This window comes from Patiria miniata, unplaced genomic scaffold, assembly GCF_015706575.1.
Source record: "Patiria miniata isolate m_02_andy unplaced genomic scaffold, ASM1570657v1 HiC_scaffold_13, whole genome shotgun sequence".
NCBI classification, from domain to species: Eukaryota; Metazoa; Echinodermata; class Asteroidea; order Valvatida; family Asterinidae; genus Patiria; species Patiria miniata.
Window position 1 is genome coordinate 8,568,228 of NW_024037051.1, and position 24,061 is coordinate 8,592,288.

The following is a 24,061-nucleotide window of genomic DNA, read 5'->3' on the forward strand; positions in this document are numbered from 1 at the left end:
AGATAAGCAGATGAATCAGCGGATCGAAATACTTACAAAACAATGTACATGTAGTAATGAAAGATTATCATGCGCAAATTCAACAGTAATGAATAAATTAACAAACAAAATGAAAGATTGACCGATTGGAGAATTAACGAAACTGACAACTAATTCATTATCCTACATAAAGTGAACAAACAAAGGAAAAAATTGGCAAAAAAGAAATACATGAAGAATAAAGGATAATAAAGAATAGATAAGACCATCGTACAATAATGACCAAATAAATAAGCCAGTAAAAAAAAGAAGTATAAATCACATACATGATATGTGATATCAATCACATACTTGTCTGTTTTCATTCAAAGGCTTAAAGATCCACAAGAAAAGCAAATTGTTTTGGTGTTTGATGCTCGTCGGTACTTGGAATTTTAAAGTCAAAGTGGTCGGATATCATGAAAGATAATCTGCCCCTGACTCCCTGCGTAACATCTGCTAAAGCACGTCAGACATTCCAATTAAGAAGCCAATGATATACAGCCAAGCTTTCACCCTGAATCTTCCAGGCCTCTTGTCTTAGAAATCTTGTATGTCATTGTCGTCGTCAGAAAGATCAGATGATTTCTTCTGATGGCAGGCAGGCAGTGCCGACTGGTGATTTTTTTTTGCTTGCAAACAGTGCTTGTTTTATAATCACATTTGTTAATTTGTGTACTTCTGGCCTTTGATTCAAAATTGATTCAGGTTTATGACGACGTCTCTTTAATCAAAATGAAGGCCTAAATTTGACCTGCACTGTTTTGTTTCCTGTGCATCTGAATATCGTGGTTCTCCAAATAATTTTTTCGATTTCATGTAAAATATCAAATTTTGCCGAGTATCATTTTAGCATAATGCCATACATGTACTTTCAATGTAGTTATCACTGGGTTTCTTTATGGATAAGGGGTTCGTGATTCATTCAGTATTGTCGTCCTCGAAATCTTATATTATGCATATCATTCAGGGAGTATGCAATAAGTCAGAGCATACGTGCTTATCTTTAGGCAGTCAGGCTACAAGTCACGGATCTTGCAAATCTAATGTGAGGTTGCGTGCAGTGCATTCATTAGGGGCTAATGCGAAATTTAACAGGCGGTAACTCGAGGTTTATTTCGAGGTTTTACGGGGTTCTACATTGTTTTGTGAGGTACCCTGGGGCTTTCTATCTTGAATTACCGCTTGCTTAATTTTGCATTCGTCCCTTACATATGTACAGATGCCTTCTTGCATCCCCAGAGGCCCTAGATACGTCTTAGTTTATTTCTCATTCAACCGATGTCTTGAGGGCCTAAACCGGGTATTGCTTAACCCTGCCTCATCCCGCTAAAACCTTTAACATTTCAGTCGCCTAATCCCTCTTGACTTGAGAAACGCTGGGTTTTTTCCAAACCGTGGCTTCGTCAGGTTTTCTTCATGAGATGGTTTCAAGTCAACTGATTTAGGGACGCTGACTCAATATAAATCTATTTTTTGCTTCAAACGCATCATATCGTGTAATATGGTTTTGACCATTTGGTTTTGACCTACAAGCTTAAAAACACTCTTGAACAAGAGACGTAGCCAAACTGGGAAAGAATCCACGATTTGGAAAACACTCGTATCCTCTAATGTACACTGTGCTACAGTCTGCCAACACAGCCCCAAAAGGTGCTGCACCATACCAGACATGTTAGACATTCCTCGCATACCAACCAGATCATGCTGACTCTGTTTTCGATTGGACGGCTTCTAAGTATGGAAGGATCCCGTCTGGGACTCAGTACTCTTGGCAGCTGGTTTAATTTCCAGACATGTCCCCATTTTTATTATTGGAATTATTTCTTTTTTTCAGTGTGTGTAATAATTTGTCACAGCGGTGACGTGTAAATTGTGGTTGAGTGGAGGGAACATCAACATGTAAACAAACTGTGTGTCTATTTTGACAAGCCCAATGACAAACATTCATCATATAACAAGGTCTTCATATATACATATTAAATTATGTCAAATATAAATTAATTAGTATATGAAATTTGTTTATGAAAAAAAATGCCCTTTAAACTGAGCCTTTTTTTCTGTCCACTTCAAATAAAAAAATGTTTTCCATTTTTATTTTGTAGGTCCAGTAGTCACTGTTACTACAGAATCTGACAGGTAAGATTATAATTATTTTTCATTTTAGTAGTCTTATTTCAGAACTGAAGGAACTTATAATAAAACAAATCTGAAAGGATAGAAAACATTAACAACAGACAGATGGGAAGAGAGAACAACCTCTGTACTGATGATGTCACACTTTACTTGATCGGGCTACGTAACCATCGCCCCACCAGGCTCCCATAAGAAAGCGCACATGTAAACTAAAGTGTGACGTCATCAGTACAGAGGCTTATTAGCAACATAACCCCCCCCCCCCCCCCAAAAAAAGAGGAAACACAGGTGAAAAATAAATTTCAACTGCCTTGCCCAGATGATTGACAATAAAAGATAAAGAGTTATAAAATAAAAAAATCTACAGGCATACGTACAGAGCAAGACGTCAGCATCAGTTTGAATACATGTAAACATGTCCAGTGAAAAAAATGTATTTTACAGTCTCACAACAAATGTTAGAAAAGTATTTGAGTATCTCAGAAAACCTATACAAGTTCACATTTTGAATGAAGAATATCTGGCTTAATTTTTGTTAAAATTCGATGATTAGATTATGATGGTGAGAATTATGGATGAAGCTAGTGTCTCGGCAGTTTGGATCACTCACAAAATAAACTCTCATCAAAGGCTACTCTATATTCACAGAAGTGAAATGTGAAGATGAGATAAAGAGATCAAAGTAGATTGAAGAAATTTTTTTTCTTGAGGTTATTTAAGAAAATTGTCGGGATATACATACAAGTCCTGAATTCACAGGATTTCAAACTTTCATAAGAATTGCAGAAAACACATAGGTGCCAAAGTTCTCGAAATTTCTCGAAAAATATATAAGAACCCCCTTGCATCCCTGTATTTGAAATATATTAAAGAATTTCGAAATTTCCTATAGACCTTAGGCATTGCAGGTGTCTCAGAGAATATTCTTTGTTATTTCAATATAATTGGCAATGAATTCCCATATGTAAGTTTTACTCACGCCTGTACAACAGTCTCAGCCTTAAGGCTACTTTTGTTATATGGTACAACAAAAGTACTTTTTTTCTCGGGTTCTCAATAATTGATCAATAAAAAATTCTGTCTCAAGTACTTCACACATGGGATCACCGACTCCTCTCCGATTTCCATGGAAATTGGCCATTATCAATGTCCTTCACAAGGATTTCAGACCCTCACAGGTTTCTGTCTCCTGCTCCTTGATCCATTAATATCTCCGGGACTCCTAAGTCGCGAGAGGCAGGTGGATTTGAGTGGCTTACTCGAGGGGAAAATTATGGGGAGGAGAGGTGGCCAATTCAGAGCGTTGATTTGCTGATTATGAACCATGGCATGCTATCAATCTTTGGCATGCCTTGCACATCTCCAGCGTTCTTTAAAAAAAACAGGAGCATTCTAAGAAACTACACAACTTTAACTAAATGCGAGTGGAACCAAAGTTCTATAAATCAGAAACCCCAATTAAAGAAAGAATGCTCAAATTTAACAAGCGGTAAATCGAGGTTGAACATTACACAATTGATGTATCCCCTAAAAGCAAAGGGGTCACTTAACTGCCAAAAAGCCTCAAACCTTCAAAATCTGTGTCTGGTTCATTTTGGAGGATGTATGGGATTAATTTTTAAGATTGTGCCATCAAAACGGTGCGTTGTGTTTTGTTAATTCAGGTAGGTTCTGTGCAAAATATCTAATTGATTCAGCTAAAGATGCAGTTCTTTCAACTTAGATTTGCATTTTAGCAACATATTTTGATGTTTTTTAACTAAGGTGCTCTACTTCAGTTTCAGGTCGGATTTTTGTGAATCGACAATTTTTCATGTCCAGTAACCTCTCTTTCAGGAGTTTGTTAAAGGCTAAATCCAACTCTTAACTCCCCAAAAATGTGTTACTTTCACAAATTTGTCCTGTACTCTCTGTATTCTCCCAGGATTGTTGATTCTGTATCTAAAGGTAAAACTCCAGATTTACAATCTTGCGTGTCGATCAGTGATTCTCTTCAGAAGACATCTTCATCAAGGGCTTTTCAAGAGGATCAATACCACTGTTCACTATGACCTTCAAGAGACATTGTAACATACAGTCAGACATGCAGTATTCTGCCTCGACATGCTGTAGTACCTTTAGGTTAAACGCTCCCCATTCATTTCAATTTGAGAGTGCATTTGTGGAAATCAATGAATCTATCGGCATGACATCTCCCTCTCCAGAGCTTTCCAAAAGGTTCAATATCACTCTCTACCCTTAACCTTTTATTGACATCGCAGTAGACATTCAGACACACTCGTAGCACTTCAGCACGCCAAAAAGGTTAAACATGTGACATTACTTTGATTTGAGGGTACATTTGTCGCAATCAACGAATCTTGACAGAAGGAATTTCTAACCCTGGGGTTTTATAAAAAGCCGCAGCAGCAATGTTTCGTCCACTCAAAACGTGAAAGATAAGTTTGCATATTTCAATTCATTATCACTCAGTGGACAGGTAAATAAAGTTCACATTTATTGCAGTACAGTGAACTTCATTACACTCCGTATCCAAGCGAAAATGCCTGGTGCTTTTATTGGAGACCTGCAATGTCATCTGTGATAGAATTTCTGAAGAAGCTGGGTGACCTTTTGCCAGTCTGCATCATTACCAGATCATATCCAGTGGTGCATCTATCTAAGGGACGTGGGGGGTGTTGTTTAGAGGATCTAGACCCTCCTTTTGCACTGCAAAAAATAAGAAAATCATGCAGACAAATACAGCAAATGCCTGCATAATCCCCCTCTTGGCAGCAAACCCCCCTCCCCCCCCCCCCCCCGTTTCATCCGGCAAACCTTGATCCGCCCCTGTATTCTGTGCCTCTTTCTTGCCCTATTTTGCTCCATTTTTCAAGCATAAATCTGCTTGTCAGCTAATTTTAGTTGATTAACTTTGACAAATTTGTAAAATAAGTGGATAAAACAACACTTTTTTTAATTTACATTTTTTTTTAAATGTTAGTAAATAAATATCAGCAACTGCATATAAAGCAAAATTTGTCTGATTTGAACTCTCTTTTTTTTTAGAATTCGGAGATAAGTACACACTGTTTACACATACATATACATTTTTTAAGTATTTCAAATAACCTGAAATCTTTCCTGCCTTTTGGGATTGTATTTTGGACTTTTCATTCAGCAGCAGTTGACCTTAACTTTCATTTTGTGGGAGCAAGCCGTCTGCAGCATTGCCTTGGGCTGGGCCTCCTATATCACATTTATCACTTATCTTGGAATAATAAGCTTTACATCAGTAGTTGAAATTATAATACATTTATCCTAGAGCCGTACTCCGTTGCCAATCAAGTAACTGCAGGATGTATAGACAGCCCAAATATGCAAAATACTTTAAAGCCCTCAACAGAATTACCTTATGAAATGCTCTCCATTAAAAAGTTTGGCACTCTGCCAGTCAGATGACATCACAGCAGAGGCGGGGTTATTCAAATTGATCTGCTCAGTTTCGTGCTAATTGGAATGGAATCTGCACATGCAGCTCACGGAGGGACCAGCCAATCAGAGACCAGCTTGTATAAGTGCACCGGTATGCTAATTAGCCAGTCTAGGGCTGCATCTGTAAACCATAATGTTGGGCTGACTTGCAGTCCTACCACCAAGAGAACAACATCCAGAGAGCAAGAGAAACTCGGCTGTCGAGCCGTCCATTTTTTCTGTGAGAAAGTGTCTGGAATTAACGTCTGGTGTTTTGTAAAATAAAAAAGTTTGGAAGCTTCTGTTTTTTCGCAACGAAGAACCAAGACAAGGCCCTGCTGGTGCCAATTTAAAGCTGTCGGGAATGGACCTGGAATCAAAGGGGGTGATTCAATCGGTAGGAAAAATGTTTCCATTAATTTGTAAACAATTTGTGTAATTTTAAGAATTAACTAGTTTCATTTTTTAAAAAAGTACTTGCTTTAATTTCTGTACTAAGGTACGTCATGTATGGATGTAATTCCTATTTTATAAAATTGTGCAAATCAATGAATTTCATGTGAAGAAAGAGCTCAATTAGTTTGGGCAGCAGCTTGAGTTTTGGGAGTGGCTTCTTAGCTCCGCCCCTCAGTAATCCTCTTTAGATCTGAAACTGTAAATTTTAGTTGCATCTTTCATTTTTGTCTGCGCCATCTTAAATCCTGTTTATTTTAGCGAAATCTTTTTTTAATGCTGGACGTGTAGTGAGCTTGTCATCTGACCTTTTTTTCCAATTGATTAACAGATTAACAGATTGTTTACAGAGAAGGCTATAAAAGCACCTTAACATGAGTAGCTGGAATATTATTCTATTAACAGAAACTCCAACTTAAAAAGTATTAGATCACAATACAAATTACTAAATAGTTGTACCATTTAATTGTTACATTAATTCGACTGAAATATAATGCACTGTGTAAGAGTTCGAATAATTACAAAATTGTCACTTTTATGTAATAGGAATTTAACCACAAGTAGTGGCATAGATTAGAGCATGAAATTGTATTGAATAATACCACTAGCTTCGCAGCACTCTGGTAAACGCACTTCACAACATACCGCACATTTTTGTACTTTAGATAGTCGAGCCTGCAGGCATATTAAATATCCTTCGTAAAAACCTGAAGTCTTAAAAAAGTCCTTTTGTCGCAGATATTTACCTGCGCTACTATGAATAAACCACAAAGATTCTAGTCCATGGCCTTCATGATATCGGGCCATCTTTATTGCTGACCATGACTTGCTATGTGGGGACCTGAGCGAGTGTGTGTATGTACCGTACCTGATGGGCATAGCTGAAGCTCACACTGCGGTAGCAGTGTACAGCACCTTATATGGTAAGGCCTACCATATGCTTGTATGTTGATGGCATCTCTGTGCCGTGCGATGCATAGGCAGGGATTTCCTTACACTGAAATCAAAACTCCTTCAATATTAAAGTACTCATGCAGAACTAGTTTAATCTTGAAAATTCGGCTTTTGTTTTTCTGGTTAGGTTTTGCCCCCAAATTATCCAGAATTGAAGTTGTTTGTTTTTCTTTGATGGAGAGTGTTTATGGGTTATGTAAGGTCACATTTCTATTGAATGTAAGCAGAGTTTTTACTCGATATTTTTTCCTCCCTCTTTTGAGGACGAAGAGTGAGATTGATGAATATTTTAGATGTCTTAAAGATCTTATTTATAGAGCTTCTCTGTATTTTGCATTCATAGTGGTTTCAACCATATGTGTTTCCTATTGCCAAAAAAAATTCACGCAAAAAAAGGAACTTTCACTGTCTACTAAATTTAAACACCAATGAAAATTAAAGTCTAGCAATCATTAAAAATTGAATTTTTTTTTTATACTGTATCACTTGCAATATTATTTATAATTAACAACACATCTGGTAAAAAAGTATGATACCAAGAATATAGGCCATGATGTCACCAGTATTAATAAATATAACCATCAGTCATGATATTGGGAGTTGGATGGTCTGTCGTTATCAGACATCTTTATATTTCACTTTCTGAGCTCCCTACTGAGATGTCATGTAGATGCTTGGCATTCCAGACATGGGGGCCACCGCCAACGCAGGCTGAGCCAGGAAGGACTTAGATCAGAACTGTTTAGATTTCAGAACGAAAATAGAATGATGTCATCGTTGTGTTGTTTCCTTACTGTGTGATTGGTTGGGACCGTCCTAAAGCATTGTATTTCATGGTGCTGAGAATGTGTTTTCAAATTGTTTATGTGTTAATGGTGGTGTCCATTTCTTGATAAAATCTAAAAACTCTGAATTTATTTGAATTATTGATCAATCAGATTTCACAAGTTTGTTTTGTGATCATTTGGCATGCTTCTTGCAAGATAAATATTCGTGTATTGAATTTTGAAACTTGCAAATGGTCCATGCCTTTGTATTATTATTTTTTTTTTGCGACTGAATCAGGGTGTTGTCCATAACAATTGTGTGGGTATTCGAAGAAGTAAAATGTTCCCCTGTCTAGGGCAAATTTTGTGTGGTGTCTTTTTTTCGACAGTGGCCTGCAGTTTATATGCAAGTCGCATGTGGCCACTTTTTTTTAATGTTAACTTTGCCAATCACACTTCAAAATGAAGGTGAACAATACCCTAAATGGTATTGTGTGCCTTAAATTGGTTAATAGCCAACTGCCTCAACTATTTCATTCCATGATCGACAAGCGTGGAAACTTCTTGACATGTGAAAGTCATCTCGATTGAATGTGGAGCAATGATGCATCGATACCGACTTTTGTAGTTCAAAATGTGTGGGCTGGCCTAACCTGGATTGGATTTTCATCAAGAATGCTCTTGTGAGAGTATTTTGCCAAGATGAGCTTTCCCTTTAGCGTTCAGCTGTTTGTCACATTTAGGATGGTACATCATGTACATGTAAGAAAGGTCTGGCAACTGAAACAGTTTACAGTCAGGGATCCGATGTGGACTGATGTTGTTCCAAGATGTCTTAGTTTGGCTCATGGGAAGCAGTGATGCTTACAGCAGTCTAGCTTGTACATCAAGGCTTAGTTAGAGAATTGCTGTGGTTGGATGTTGCCGCGTCTTACTAGTAATTCGGCCCTCATGAGCCACCAGATGGGTATCAGCACATTCCACACCACTTGCATCACAATGTGTGTGCGTACGTGATGAATTGTCAGGAACAAATGTTTCCCATATTAAGTCAGTCAAGTTTATTGAGAACTATGCATTATTGTGTCATCAATTATTTTTGTGACTCATGGATCTTATCAAGAAAAATAAGCTGCTAAATAAACCTCCCCCTCCCAAAAGAAAGAGAAACTCACTTGAAAAGTAGATAGCTTGCATTCAGTTATGCAAATGTTTATGTACTACCAAAGTTTGTCGCTGGTTGGCTTAATTTTTTCTTAACAAAATTCTGATATAGTTTATGAGCATTGAAAAAAAAAAATTTCCCCAAAGAAACAAGGTAAAAGAAATTTAATGTCTGTTTAACATCGACAGCGACACCAATATGACAGTTCTTAAAACCGGGTTTAAAATATTTCAACTTAACTTTGTTTTTACTTTGGTATAGAACAAGAAAAACAATAATTTAGTAACACATTTTTATTTCATATTGGCCTTTTTGCCATTGATTGTTGCATTATAAAACAGTCATAAATATATTAGGTCACTGACCTCAAATCTTTGTCACCAAGGCAACACCACAGTGCAGTGACCTCCAAATCAAGGTTGTTTAAGGACACATACTTTGACAACTCAAAACCCTTGGAGCTAGTAAATCACATGCTGGGATGTGTTATGAGTTAATAAGGGCAAGTCTATAACTTTTAAGATGAACACCGTCAGGCCCGTCGCCAGCCCTGAGCATCAGGGGGGCCATAGTACCAACTAAGGGGGCCCACTACCATAAAAATACAAAAATACATATATATGGCTTTTGCCGTTGGGGGGGTCAATTGCTCGCCAAGGGGGGCCTGGCCCCACCAGCCCCCCCCCCCCCCCCCCCCTTTGTCAACGGGCCTGAACACTGTACTTGTAGAAATTCTTCTGCCCAGCTGCAATTATTGTTGAAATTCTTTAATAGTAATTTTCTGAAGAAGATCTGCGTTCTCAGAAATCTTTGTTTTGGTGTTGGAATTTCATGTGCCGAAACACACATGCTGTTCTAAAATGTTTAAATTGGTGAGACCATAGCATTGTTGTCAGTTCCATGTAAATGTAGGAGGTACATTCAATTTGTCGGTTTTGTTGTTGTTGAAATGCACTCATTTTTGAGAGACTAAATGATATTGGAAGAAAAGTTTTTTCAGTAATGTACTTGGTACATGTGCTGAGGCCCAACAATTCAGCTTTATTTGTTGCTTTATTATAACCTTTGCCATTTCTGCGGAACAAATGGTTCACTGAGTTTCTGTTGTTGGTGCTGTTTATTTACTTCTGCCAGTCAGGAATGTAACAAATCTGGTATTGACGTCTGGACTTAAAATAAGAAAAAGATGCAAGAAGTAACACGTGCTGATGCCAAACAGACCATTCCAATCATCTGACACGTTGGATGTAAAACAAGGAGCCCACATGCTTGTACTTCAACAGGCTTGACACAAGTAAATCCCCTCCCACGCATTGAAGAAAAATATCCAAGTCCATATTGAAAACAAGTCATAGTTGAACTGGCATCTGCTCTCATGGTACCTGAATCAGTCTCCAAATTTAACCTCATTCTTTAGGGAAAAAAATATGATTCAATACTGAAAGAGAAAGGCAACCCTTTTTCATGAGTTAAAAAAAAAATTCTTGGAATCAGTTTGTAGCCAAAAAAGCTGCATTCCATTTCACATTCCAATTCCCCCTCAGTAAGAATTACCACAGGGCTCCCAAATATAACACCATAAATGCTAAATTCCAGGGATGTCACCACCCCTCATTAAGAAGTAGTAAGTTAGTAGTTCATGATCGCATCTGCATGTCAACAGGCGTGGTATGTAAGTCAGTGGGCTGATCCAGGTTTGTTTCGTGTCACACCGCCGGCCTGGTCCATTAGGTTTTAGCTGTGCGCTTTTCTCTTACCTAATCCTAATTGGCTGTTTTGGATGCTGCGTCACACACCGGATTCTTTAAGTCCGACATGATGAATGATTTTACCATTCAGGTAACATCATTCTTTTCAGGACCTCACAAACTCACAGAAGAGATTTGTCACATGGTGCTACTGTAAATCTTTATCTTATAGGAATAAAATCCAACTTATATGTCACTATCTTATATATGTCACTATGTAGGACAGTTGTTCACAATACAAAATAAATTAGTGACTTCAGTTTATTTCATTGTAAAATGAAATTGGTGAGTAATTCTGTGCATAATTGCAACCTTTATTTTTTTTTACTTGTTTGTTCATTCTAATTACACAGCCTCAAAAAGAGAACAAATACTAGTTGGATTGTACTTACATCTACACTTTAAATGGCATCTGCAATTGTAATCTATAATATATTTACATAGATGCATAGATATTTACATAAATCAGTAACTTCAAATTTTTCAATGTTTAAATGAAATTGGTGATTAATTCTTTGCATAATTGTAACTTTTAATATTGTTTACTTATTTGTTCATTCTCACGACAAGTGACTCAAAAAGAGAATAAATCAAGTTTGGTTTTCCTTGCATTTACAATTTCCTTTTTTGTTTTCTCGACAGTGTTGAAACCACCACCACCACCTCCACCAAAGTGACCGCCATGTTCGGCCAGAGGTCAAAGTTCAAAGAGGACCCGCCCAAGTTCAGCCAGCCGGTCAAGAGCGTGTCACTTGTCCAGGGAAAGCCAGCCTCCTTCGAGGCTGTCATCCAAGGTAGGGACTTGTCATGGTCATTTAGAGCATCAATCTGTGATTTAGCTTAGCATAAATCATTCAAAAAATGTGCATGCTTGAAAAATGCAATCTGCAAGATTTGATATTTGGTTTGATGTTTTCTTTCTGCCTTCTGCAAATTTCTGCCTTTAGCTCTTTTCAAAACAATGAAACATTAAAAAAAAAGTTGAAAAAAAGCAAAAGACAAAACATGAAAATAACCTCCAAATGAAATGGCATCATCACTTTGCGAGATTATTACAACACCCCCCCCCCCAAAAAAATAATTTCTAAAAATTAAAAAACGCTTGGAATTTTTTTTTTTTTGGTCAGCAGATAGTTTTTCCATTGCTTCATTAAAAAAAAAATGAAAAACATATCTTGCATCATACATGTAATGATATTGCATGTTTGATACAAGATGTGTTTTACTGTGAAAAACTAAAAAGATTACCTTTTGGGGGAACATTGAAAATTCACAACTCATTCATGAATTCTATGTCGAATCTATTTCCAAAACGTGATACATCCATTTGTAAAAAAATGTGAACAAATTGCACAGTAACGAAACTTTAAAGAATGAAAACAGTATAGCTGCCATTTGTAAACTTTGTTTTTCACTTTATTGTATTCTTGTTTCACTGTATTGTATTGTGTTTAACTGTATAATAGTAGTTGAAATTACCTTTTGGGCTAAAAGGGAACAAATGGAGTAGATTGCGTTTTAGAAATAAACTCTTCAATGGACATGCATTATCATTGAAAACAAATCACAAGAATACATTCATGCTTTGATGTACGTATGTTCTGTCTGCCTTCTGCGATTTTGTGCCCTCAGAATACATGTATTCAAACATTGACAAAAGTAATTTGTTAAAGGTAAAGAATTGTCACAAAATTTACATTTGGTTGGCAGAAAAATTCCCCACAAATGTATCAATAAAACACAACAAATTCTTCAGCATTATAAATTCTTGAATGTGGCAATGGAGAACTTAATGCATCGTCCAGTGGAAATTCAGTTGTGTAACTTTAATCAGGTGGGCACTCGTTGTTTGCTGTAGATCTGCTGTGAGTCATACCATCACTCCAAAACATCCATTAGAACATTTGAGCACATTAAAACAAGAGCATCTACTTGACTTGCTCAACTTATTCTTGCAGTGTTTTAGATTCTGTCCTTCAAGTAAACCTAGGGACGAGGGGGGAGGGGAGAGCAGTAGTTTGTTATAATCGAGTAGATATTCTAATTTAGAACAGAGTTGTAATTACCAATCCTGACATGTTGTCAAAAATTCAAGGACTGAACCAAAAACACAACATTTCAACCCTTGAAAACAAATCTGAAGTTCTACCCACCGAGTTTTATTTTGCACATGCATCACTGTAGTTTCATGACTTCTGCACTTATCCACCAGCCTTGCACTGTTTGTACAACACTTGAGCCGTGCCTGGGAGCGTGTGTGCCATCCTTTATACACTCAGTGTCCCAAGTAGCGATACGGATTGGCTTTCTGTTTGTCCACAGCTAGTTTTTACCGCCGCTTAGTCTTTCGCATCACGTTTCCACTTCACTCATTCAGTTGTTGATCTTCACTTCTCATCTATCCGCCATGGGCCTTTTCGGGGTTATCTACTGCATTTCCACTTTTTTTCACATTCAAGCAGGTTTTTGCTTACATGTACACTCCTTTTTCAGTTTTTGGAGGTGCTATTTTTTTTGATATACTTACATCTCTATAGTCTGTTCAATTACTAAGGTTTTTCCGAAATTTTAAAAAAAACTGTAGTTACTGTTAACCTTATCATACATTTATATGTGAGGCAATCTGGCAAAATGAGACAGAACTGGGCAGAGGTCAAAATGAAGTTTTGCAGATATTAGGAAAGAGAATAAAATTCTCCTTACAGCGCTGTTTGTTGCACTTCAATCGGACATTCTGTTGACAAGTTATGGATGTTTAATGAAAGAACGCATTTATCAAAATGTCACAAATTTAAAATACTGAGAAATAGGCCTACAAATTTCAAGTTTTTTATTCGTGAACATGAAAGATGACAATCGTTCACCTTAAAAACACTTGTATTCCACGATTTTTCTACTATTTCTTTAAATATCAATAAATCTGAAAATTGAAAAAAAAATCACCCCATTTTTTTTGGTTTTTAAATTTTTCTCCACTATGGCCTGTGCCCAGTTCCGTCTCTTTCAAAATACCTTTGAATACTTAACCCTAAAGGGGATGGGCGGAATCTGCTACCCCTCAACTTTTTCCGCGATAGCTTTAAAACAAATTTTTCATGACCTGAGCTGTTCTGACTGTTAAGCCTCGAGCCTTGCGCATCTTTTGATACCAAAAACATGAAAATCGGAATACGGGTTGCCGCGCAGCGAAAAAAAATTTCCGGCGCTATGCGCCGTGAAAACTGAATTACCCAATATATGTAGTGTACACAGAGCAGAATTACCATTCATGCATATGAATAATTAATTAGCCATAATTCCAAAACCCTTTAACCTTTGGTCATGAGATTTCTTGGGTATGTATATGATAAGTTGTTCTATGCATGTACTGAGTTGCAAAATTGTTTGTCACTCGATGGCCGAGATCTCCCCCCGGCTGAGAGATGGTCAAAATAGCACGGCCCTTGTAGTGTTTTTGCATAATTTCTGTCTGCACCCTCAACACTATGGATCGTTTGCACTGCAGCCATCTTGGAGCTGTAAGCTTTTGTTCCACCACAGAGTAATACCTCTTCTTGCATTCATTGTTAATGAATTAACATAACGAAACACACCTCCAAGGTGGCTGTCGAATGCAATCAATCTATTCAGTATATAGTTTGGTCCGTTCATCGTCAAAAAAATACATAGATGTAGAGGTACATGTACATATCATAGTGTAAATTTTAGCAACAGAAATTGAAAATTTATCCTTGCAACCTTTTCTTTTTAAATTGTTGGGTTAAGAATTTGTTTGCACATATCCTATCTTCAATAGCTTTTATTGATCATTCGCCCATCTAAAAAATACTTGCTAAAAAGTCCCCCCCCCCCAAAAAAAAAAGATAAGGTTGAGTGTTACATTTTCATTATTATTTTATTTTCATAGGAACTTCATTAGTGTTTTATAAGTTCTTGCTGTACTACACCTTGCAAACTTAGCCAATTGTTGCTTTCTATAAAATATTCTGCATAGATGTTGCTGTCTCCTGTCTTCACAGTTGTAGCATCTTTCTTATTCTATCTCTGTTTTGCTTGCTTTCTTCAAATCGCCCCCTTCCTCCCTAAACTAGGCAACCCCGAGCCCAGTGTCAGCTGGTTCAAAGATGACACTGAGCTGAAAAACTCCCCCAGATATCAGATCAGCCTCAAAGGGGGCCGCGCTACCCTCCGCATCCCTAAAGCGGACGCTAGCGATGCGGGCAAGATTAAGTGTGAGGCCAAAAACCCTGTCGGTACCGCTGTGTCCACCGCTGAGCTGGTAGTCAAAGGTTAGTTGCTGAAATGGTAGCCGGGGGTTTCTGTTTTAAAAACAAATACAACCACAAATAGAAGTCATTACTGAGGTGGGGCAGTGCTTGTACATGGAACATGTGCTTGTAAATATTTTGTATACATGCAACTCAATGCGCCATTGACCAGTGCAGTTGCTAAAATCAATGTGTGCCTCAAATTTAATACTAAGTTTGCGACATGGGCAAGCAAGTCACAGTGTGTCATTATTATCATTATTTACTTCTGTTAATAAAACCGAGGATTCCTCAAAAGCGCCCTAGGCACTGTAGCTTGCATGGCTGAAGAAACCTGTAGAGAGAAGACGAGAAGGAAATTACAGTTTTAGAGGTGGGAGGAAAACCCAGAATGATACTCTAGGGAAAACCCACGGAATCAGGTACATGTGGCGACTGAAAACCCAATCCACTTATTGGCCCTGGCGGGATTCGAACCCGGGTCACAGCAGTGGAAGGCGAGGAAAGTGCCGCTATGCCAACCTGACTCCCCAGTAATGTCTTCTATGTTAGGTGGTTGGACAAGTCCATTTCAGTATCATACATCGATATTAACTGCAGTTATACTTCTGTTTTTCTGAGTAGAGCCTTGAGTGGCTTGCATGTGGCTTATGCATGGAATTTACTGACTACAGTCGTTGATTTGTCAGTCTTCGCCCAGCCAAATATGTACAAAAGCAGTGGTTCTGCAGTTGAAACTGTGTGTGTGATTCTGAAGCAACCTCTTACTGTGGATACAATAGTGTGATTGCCATATTGCTTGCTTGCTTTGATGTGCTGTGTTGTTGATGTGTTGTGATTGCAGTTTTACTTGAATGCAAATTTTCTCCCCAGCAGTTATTCTCAACAATTGACTTGTATTTCTATTTTGTTTTTTTGAGTAGATATACTGCCTTCTAAAGATAAAACCTTTGCTTTTTTATTAAAATTGATAATAACTATACCGTTTGTTGAATATTATTTTAAGTTCATTATTTTTTTAAGATATTTGATTGCTTTTCTTTTTTATTTTGTTTAATCTGGAAACACTGCATGGATTTTTCATAGGATGGAATTTGCGTCAGGGTGATGTAATTCAATAGTAGGTTTTTCACTGCATGAATTGATTGTGATGCAGTATTCAAAAAAACTTTTGATCTTCTGGAAAGATTAAATTTAATTACAAGTCACTAATTATTTGTTGTACATGTAATTATGATCAAATGTTTGTAATTCTGGAATAAGTGTTCAAGAGGATAAAATCGAAATTTTTCTCATGTGCTAATACAAGTACCTGTGCAATTGGTTTATAACACACTAAGCATGTGTTGTTTTGAAAATTTCGTTCTGCATCAATTGTTCTCGCAAACGTTTTTCTTATTGAAAAATGTTTTAATTGAAATTTTGAATAACCACTGCATGCAAAGAAAAAAGAAATAGGCATTGATTACTGAACGTTTTCATGCTTAAAATGAAAGATCTTTCTTGAAGATGATATTCTGCAATCTGTTGAACCAATAGATGTCACGGATGCACCTCGCTTCACCCAACGCCTCCAGAGCCAGCAGGTCAAGGAAGGCGACAAGGTCAGCTTCGAGGTGACCGTCACCGGCCTTCCCGCTCCCACCGTCACCTGGTTCCACAACAAGGACGAGCTGAAGTCCTCGGCGGACATCCAGATCGGCCGGGATGGTGAGCGGTGCACGCTGGTCTTCCCGGAGGTCTTTGACGAGGACACAGGGGAGTATACGGTCAGAGCGGAGAATTCGGCCGGCGTCGCGTCCAGTCAGGCGCAGCTGAATGTTAGCAGTAAGTACGGATGGATGACATAGCCTTAAAGGTTGAGGAATGATCTTTCGGGTAGTAAACTAAAACTTTGAAATTTGGAAAGTTAGTATACGGTCAGAGCGGAGAATTCGGCCAGCGTCGCGTCCAGTCAGGCGCAGCTGAATGTTAGCAGTAAGTATGGATGGATGACAGCATAAAAGAAATCTCTTCTTGGAAGAAGTGTGGTTCTGAAAAGAACTGGTTGAACTGGTTCTGAAAAGAACCGAAATCCACACTTCTTCTAAGAAGAGATTTCTTTCCACATGGTGTTACCCGAAAACTTCCTCATCCGCCATGCAAAGCTTCAAGTCATATATAAAGCATACAAGGTTGGGAAATTATCTTTTTGGGTGGTAAACTAAAACTTTGTAAATTTGGAAAGTTATAATGGAAGAATGGTCATTGTTGTCATTGTGCCAAATATGTGACTATGATTTGAGTCACCACAGTTCACCTATTGTAAACTTATATTAGTCCTGTGCCACCCCAAAGTGTACTGCCTGTTGCTACTTATACCGCCCCAAACCATTTCCACTTTTTGGTTTTATGGTTTTATTGAGGAGTTGAATACGGTGTAGAGCAATGGAATACAAGTGCTTCTGGGTTGAAGTAAATCTTGGTGAAACAACCTGGCAATGTTAAAAACCTGTGTTTCTTTCATAAAAGTTTTCTCTTGTGCCTCTGCATATTGACTTTGCCCTACTGACTGGTACGAAACTGAAATAAGGCAATTTACAACATGATGAACCCTTTAAAGCATCCTGATATGCTCAAAAGCAGTTTACCTTCCATTTTTAGTGTGAGACTGCATCTGAATTACATGGCTACAACTTGAAATTACACATGTGCCAATGGAAGTGGCTGGCCACTTCCCATAGCCACCTGTGTTAGTGTGGGTCGTAAGTAATGTGAATGTTGCCCGAGGTTCAGAGATGCAACAGGAAAAACGATCAGTTAGTGTGTCTAGTTACTGACCTCCCCATTCTGTCTGTAACAGGTGGCAAGGCAGGTCAGAAGGGCCCCATCCCCGCTGAGACAGTGACTAAGGAGCAGGATGCTGTATCACACAGTGCACCACCACCACCACCACCACCACAACAGAGTGCACAGCAGTCTGCTCCAGTATTCACTAAGGTTGGCATTCATCAATCACAAGGCGAAAATATCCTTCTGCCATACATTGTTGCCGTCGTTGGTTTTCATAATTTGATGGGCGTGTCAACAGTTACATTACAACCTTCCTGTCAGATTTGGCATGCCCATCCTTTTAGGGAAAAAACGGTGATAACATTAATTCAATTTTAGATTTTACGCAAAATCTACTGTAATTTCCCACGTGGTTTTTCATGATTTCAAAGGCTTGAATATGCAGGTTCCAAACATCATTTGTTTACATCATTCTTAACGTTAGGATTTTTTTTTTAACTGAAAAATATGTGCTGCTGGTTTGTGCACTGTTTGATTTTGTTGGTGAATGGAGAAAGTTCCTTGGAAGAAAGCCAGGAGTGTAGAGCTAATTAATATACAGTTGAACAAGACATTGATGACGTTGGGTTGTGACCTTCAAATGAAAACGTAGTAAAATCTGAATCTATTCATTTTCTTCATATTCATTAATTTGTTATTGATTGACTTGACTTTAATGGGTTTTCCTCTGCTTTTCTGAACAGTCTCTTTCTGACGTCCAAGCCAAAGAAGGGCAATCCACCACACTATCCTGCACCCTCAAGGGCCAACCCCAACCGACAATCGCCTGGTTCCGCGACGGTGCTAAGATCGAGCCAAGCCTGGACTTTGAGATGGGTTACAGCAACGGCGTAGCCACCCTGACTATACCCGAGGTCTTTACCGATGATGCAGGGAAGTTCACCTGCACCGCTACCAACCCAGCTGGTAGCAGGTCAACCACCTGCCAATTGAGAGTGACAGGTGTGTCTTCAGTAAATTTAACCAAACTGAATTATTCAGAAGATATGAAGTTCGATGTTAAAACAATAAGGAGTGACTACGTGCTCAAGATGTTGTCGTTCAAAGCGACTTGATCAGAGCATCCTGATTTCAGCCATCGTTCTAGTCAATAGAAACTTAATGGATCAAGTTGGCGTGTCTGAGACCAAATCATATTTGGGTTGACCTGAGGTTCTTTTTTGCTTTTTTGTGTTGGCAGCAACTCTAGAATGCCTGTTTATAATGGTGGTTAGCTCTCCAAATCCATATCCTGACATTGCTCGACCCTAATGGATTCAGAACTGCTGAAGCAGAGTTGAAATCAAGTAATCCTATTAGTCAATCACAAGCCATCTGTCTTACTACATGTACAAGACAAGTGATAAGCGACTTAGATGAGCTGTGATAAAGGCCTTCCTCTGTCAATGTTCATCCCCTGTTACTTGTGAACCTGAATTGTGGTTTGGCTTTTTATTTGACCTATTTTTGTTTAATTGAACAGGACTTGCAATGGACTTAAAGTACAATAAGCCAGTTCGGTATTTCAACTGCGCATGCGCAAAAATGATATGGGTCTCGGGTCATTCGGGATAATCGAATGCTCATCAAAGGCACATGAATGCGCACGGAGACAGGCGCGCGATGCTCGCGTGTTAATTACAAGCAGAATGGGCGTCCGCATAACATCGCGTATCACGTCAACGATTTTATCGCAAATGACCTTTGACATGGACTACTTCATCAAGATACCATATTGGCTAATTCTGAGCTGGTTAAAAATCGAGATTTCAGACATTTGAAATGACTTAACAACAGATTTGTAATGGAGTCTGTCGCGGGTCACCACAAGTCCACCACAAGTTATCCAGTGTCAGGTCAAGCTATTCAAATGAACTGTGATCCCCTGTTATATGTGACCTAACTTGTGATTTGACTTGTGATTGGAACGATTACAACTCTGCTTAACAAAACCTTCCCAATTCAAAGAGTTAAGTACTTTCTCATTCCCCATGGCCAAAAGTCAGTCGATTCAAACATGTTTTTAGTGCTTACTGTTACCCGCTCTCATTTTTTCTCAGGCTCTGGGAAACCCCAGACCAATGCCTTAAACAGTGTCCCTTCAGCCGACAGCAAGACACCCTCTGCTGGTGACACTAAGCCAGAGTTCACCAAGGAGATGCAACCCATGCGATTCAACGAGGGGATGACCTGCCGCTTTGACTGCGCTGTCAGAGGCAAACCCTTCCCAGAGATTGTCTGGTTGAGGAACGGTGCCCCAGTCGCTGGGTACAGGTAGGTCATCAAGATTAAAAAGAAGAACTAAAACTGCATTTAACCCTTTGAGTAAAGAATTCATTGCCTCCATCAGATAGAATTAAAACAAGGCATTATGATGCTCAAGCCAACAAATTAAGTTCACTGCACGAAGAGAGTTGAGCTTGTCTTTCAAATTAAAGTTTGACTATTTTCCCCATTTCCACAATAATAAAACCATTTTTGGAGTCATTCCTTTTCAAACTGGAATTTTTCTAACAACTGAAGTGTCAGGTTTATAGTAAGTTGCATAGAATTTCAGTAAATTTTAAGCAAATGCTCTATAAAAATAAGCAATATAAATAGCTCTAGGTATTGCTTTGCCAATTGGATGTTTATAATTTCGTAAATTTCTAGTTCCTGTTATGCACTTGCACAATTATACGCCCACAATATAGGCCAACTTGTGAAACTCATATTGGATATCACAGTACTCGAATAGGTTATGAAAGGGGTTCTCTTTCCTTTATGTGAATAGTCTTACACATGGTACACACTTGGAGACGAACTAGACACATCAATCTTTAAGATTGATGTGTCTAATTCGCCTCCAAATGTGTGCCATGTGGATCAATACTGATTGATCAAGATGTATACACGTAATTAACCTTCGTGAAACTTGACTTCTCTGTCCATAGTAGCTAGAGGCTTACTATCACTCTCACTCCATTATCCCAGTTACTTCCAAATCATTCATCTGTGTTTAAACAGAAGCATTAAAGTGGAAACTGAGATCATGATTTTGAAATAAAGTATAGGCTTCTGTTCAAGAGAGGCATGCAGAATTTGTATTTCAAAATTTGAAGTTAAGTTGGTACTCCACTTTTTAACTAAAGAGCGCAAAAATTAAAAAAGCTTAAAGGTCTCCGTTTATTTGCTGACATATAATTGGGACTCCATTTTGTTTTTCTTGTGAATTTTTTTTTTCTTGAGACCGCTCAGAAAGTTATCTGTCGTGGTAAGATAAATTTTGAATTTTGTCGTTTGTAGGTTCATCCCGAGACAAGACATGAAGACAGGCTTTGTCTCCTTGGAGATCACCATGATGTTGGACGATGACATCGGACAGTACACCTGCATCGCCAAGAATGATGCTGGCGAAGCTGTCTGTAAAGCCTTGCTTATGACTGAAGGTAAATCCTCTCAAAGATAAAGCTAAGAGACTTTAAATCACTGGATCATGTATAAACAAGACTAGCTTGCTAAACTGAGCTGGACCTTCAAGTTTCTGTTTAGGACATACTGTCTTGGTCAATCAGTCAGCCAGTGACTCAGTCACTAAGATGACAATAGGCGGGCTTTTGGTTCCAGCAACAAAGGTTTATTCAATATAGGGTTTTGCCCTTCACCGACATTAAAAAAAAAAAAAAAACTATATACTCAGTGCTGTCCCGAGACATTGTGAGAAAAACATATTATTGTATGTTTACTGCTTTCTTTGGGCCTGTTATAAACTTGTCATCATTATTTTAACAGATTCCAAACTTAAACAAGCTATCAAGATTTAGCTATATAGGAATTTCGTCAAACAAAAGGATACAAGAGGTATTGATATGTATAGCTTAGATAACAAATTAAGGCAACAAAACTAGGCTTACATAGTTAAAACTGGACCTAACTGTCTCAATTGAGGACACTAGTCATACTTAGTTAGTCAGTCAGTTAGTGACTCAGTCAGACAGTACAGTAGGCTTGCCCTTCAAGTCCAGCACAAAAATGTTCAAAAGCAAAGTCATCAGATGCATTGGAAAAAGACATTCAAAAATATGAACACAAAAATGGATGAACCCAATGTGTAAAATCTTTAAAATTTGATCAATCACTGCATTTTTCCTTACAAACCATTGAATACATGCAGAAGTACGCACTTTCCAACTTAATGTCAGTAGCAAATTTGCATAGATGAATATAAATGCATATACACTGAACACTATGTTGCTATACTTCTCCACAGCTGACTATAATCGCTGGATGCGTCAGAAATACGAGGAGCAAGCTCGTCTCCGCGGTCCAGTCCAAGAATACTCAGATCCCTTCCAAGAAGAGCCCCTGTCACCGGGCAGGGCCACTGTGCACGGGAGCAGTGTGGACATGCAGGGCAACGTCTACCATGATGTCGATCATGAGGTAAACAATTCATCGATACATTTTGTTTGTAGTTGAACAAATACGCAATGATGAGTGGAAGAAGTGATTGCAAGCTATTTGACATCGCACATTTATAATTGAAGCTGTTGAGGTTAGTTTGCTGCTGCCTGTGCTGCAATTTGTGTTCTTAAAGAGTGAGCAGAGCAGCTATTGCTGAAACTTCTGTATGCGCCACATTCTTTGGTTTTATTCTTCCTGAGTGGTTTTTTTAACTTACGGTATCATCAGTTAATTCCATGCATTTTTGTTATGGTAGACCATAAGTATGCTAGCTTTTGGTAAATAGTTATGCTGAATGACATGTAAAGCATTATTAAGACATTTTCTGAAACTATTGCAGTCCTTATTTCACAACTATTTGGAAATTGTTTTGTCCAATCAAAAGACAAAAATGAGCACTACTTGAAAACTTGCATATTGTCTGAAGGAGAAAGTGTGAGGGAAAGAGATTTGATATCAATATATCTCAAATTACATCTGAATTGAAATCACTTATTTCATTGTATTCATTAATCAGCATTTGGTCTTGAATCCACAAGCTTCTAAGTCACCCGTAGTTGGTAAAAACGGAAAGTGATTTTCTAATTCAAAGCTGATGTGATTTTCTTGTAACAGAGCATTTTGACCCAAATTTTGTACTAAATGGAACCTGCCTCCCTTGGATAGAACCCCTCCCCATAATAGCGTTTCTTCCTCATTTTCCTCTTAAATTTTCCCGGAACTGAAATTTTGTGACATTTACGATGGAGTGCATGGTTTTATCCCTTCCCTGCCTCCTTCCAAATGCATCTCTTTACCCCCCTAGGGTTACAAAATCTCCCCGTTTGAGAAGCGTCTTTTGCAGGAAGTTGCTTACAGGGAGAGGTACCTCCCTCAACCTTCCGGTGGGGCGGACGGCGACAAAAGTATACAGTCTGCTGAGGTATACTGTTGCTATAACAACCATCATCTGTTACTTATGTCTACACCCTGTTGCTATGCCAGCCATCTTGTTGCATGAGCTAGATTCATCAACTGGCATGTTAATAAACTGATCACAATCATCAGTTATTTTTTTGTCATTTATTATGTGATTGCATCACCAGCGAATAGTTCTTTCAATTGAAATCGAAAATAGAATACTTTCTCTTGTGACTTGAATTATAGTTGATATAGTTTCATGTGCACACTTCACCCTATTGTATGTTGTATGTATGTAGGTTGTTAGCAATATGCAGTACGTTTCTTGCATAAAGAGCTCACGTGTTTGAAAAAAACATTTGCTCATAATATTAACACTTAGCGTTCCTTCGTTCCCTGATATTAACATTAACAAACAGAAGTCACTGAGGTCCACGTTTACAATTTCAAATATAAACTACACTGTATGTGGCGTGAGAGTTTAAGTATTTTAAATTGATGTTCTGTAAGAACAATGTCGGTTTTATTTATTTTGAAAGTTTTTTTTTGTTTTGTTAAGATTATCACATGTTCTTTGCAGTGCACTTTATATCCATGAATACTATTACTTTTTATCCATTTATAATAACCACCTTCTGTTGCAGGTATTGACTGTTTTTTAAGTTTCAGTTTAAAGTAAATCAACACTGTTGAGATGTTTTCATATTTCTAACTTGTAGTTGGTGTTATATGAAGGTACATGTATGTATTTGAATGGAAAGCATTTCAGTGGATCTCCTAAGAATTCTCAAACCCAAATCTTGTGTTGAACTGCAATGCCAAATAGTTCCAAGATTCTCTGAATTTTATTGAGAAAAAAAACCCAATGAAACCAAAGAAGAAAAAATTACTTAGATGATACATGTACGTTTATTTCTTTTTCGTATGAATACCTTGGTTTTTATA

At 38.1% G+C, this 24,061-nt stretch overlaps 1 protein-coding gene across 22 annotated transcripts in view; it reads left to right on the forward strand.

Annotated features, from left to right (window-relative positions):
- The window catches only part of LOC119721196 (titin-like), a 210,720-nt gene that overhangs the window by 94,441 nt on the left and 92,218 nt on the right, over positions 1-24,061 (forward strand). For 19 of the 22 annotated variants that reach the window (XM_038191122.1, XM_038191121.1, XM_038191102.1 and 16 more), the window contains 10 exons: positions 2,124-2,157; positions 11,337-11,488; positions 14,786-14,983; positions 16,502-16,789; positions 17,805-17,941; positions 18,478-18,736; positions 19,834-20,047; positions 21,059-21,201; positions 22,023-22,195; positions 23,022-23,138. In XM_038191122.1, coding sequence (XP_038047050.1) covers positions 2,124-2,157; positions 11,337-11,488; positions 14,786-14,983; positions 16,502-16,789; positions 17,805-17,941; positions 18,478-18,736; positions 19,834-20,047; positions 21,059-21,201; positions 22,023-22,195; positions 23,022-23,138 — 1,715 coding nt within the window. The remainder of the gene's footprint in view (positions 1-2,123; positions 2,158-11,336; positions 11,489-14,785; positions 14,984-16,501; positions 16,790-17,804; positions 17,942-18,477; positions 18,737-19,833; positions 20,048-21,058; positions 21,202-22,022; positions 22,196-23,021; positions 23,139-24,061) is intronic. The other 3 variants (XM_038191108.1, XM_038191115.1, XM_038191111.1) reach the window with 2 other exon arrangements.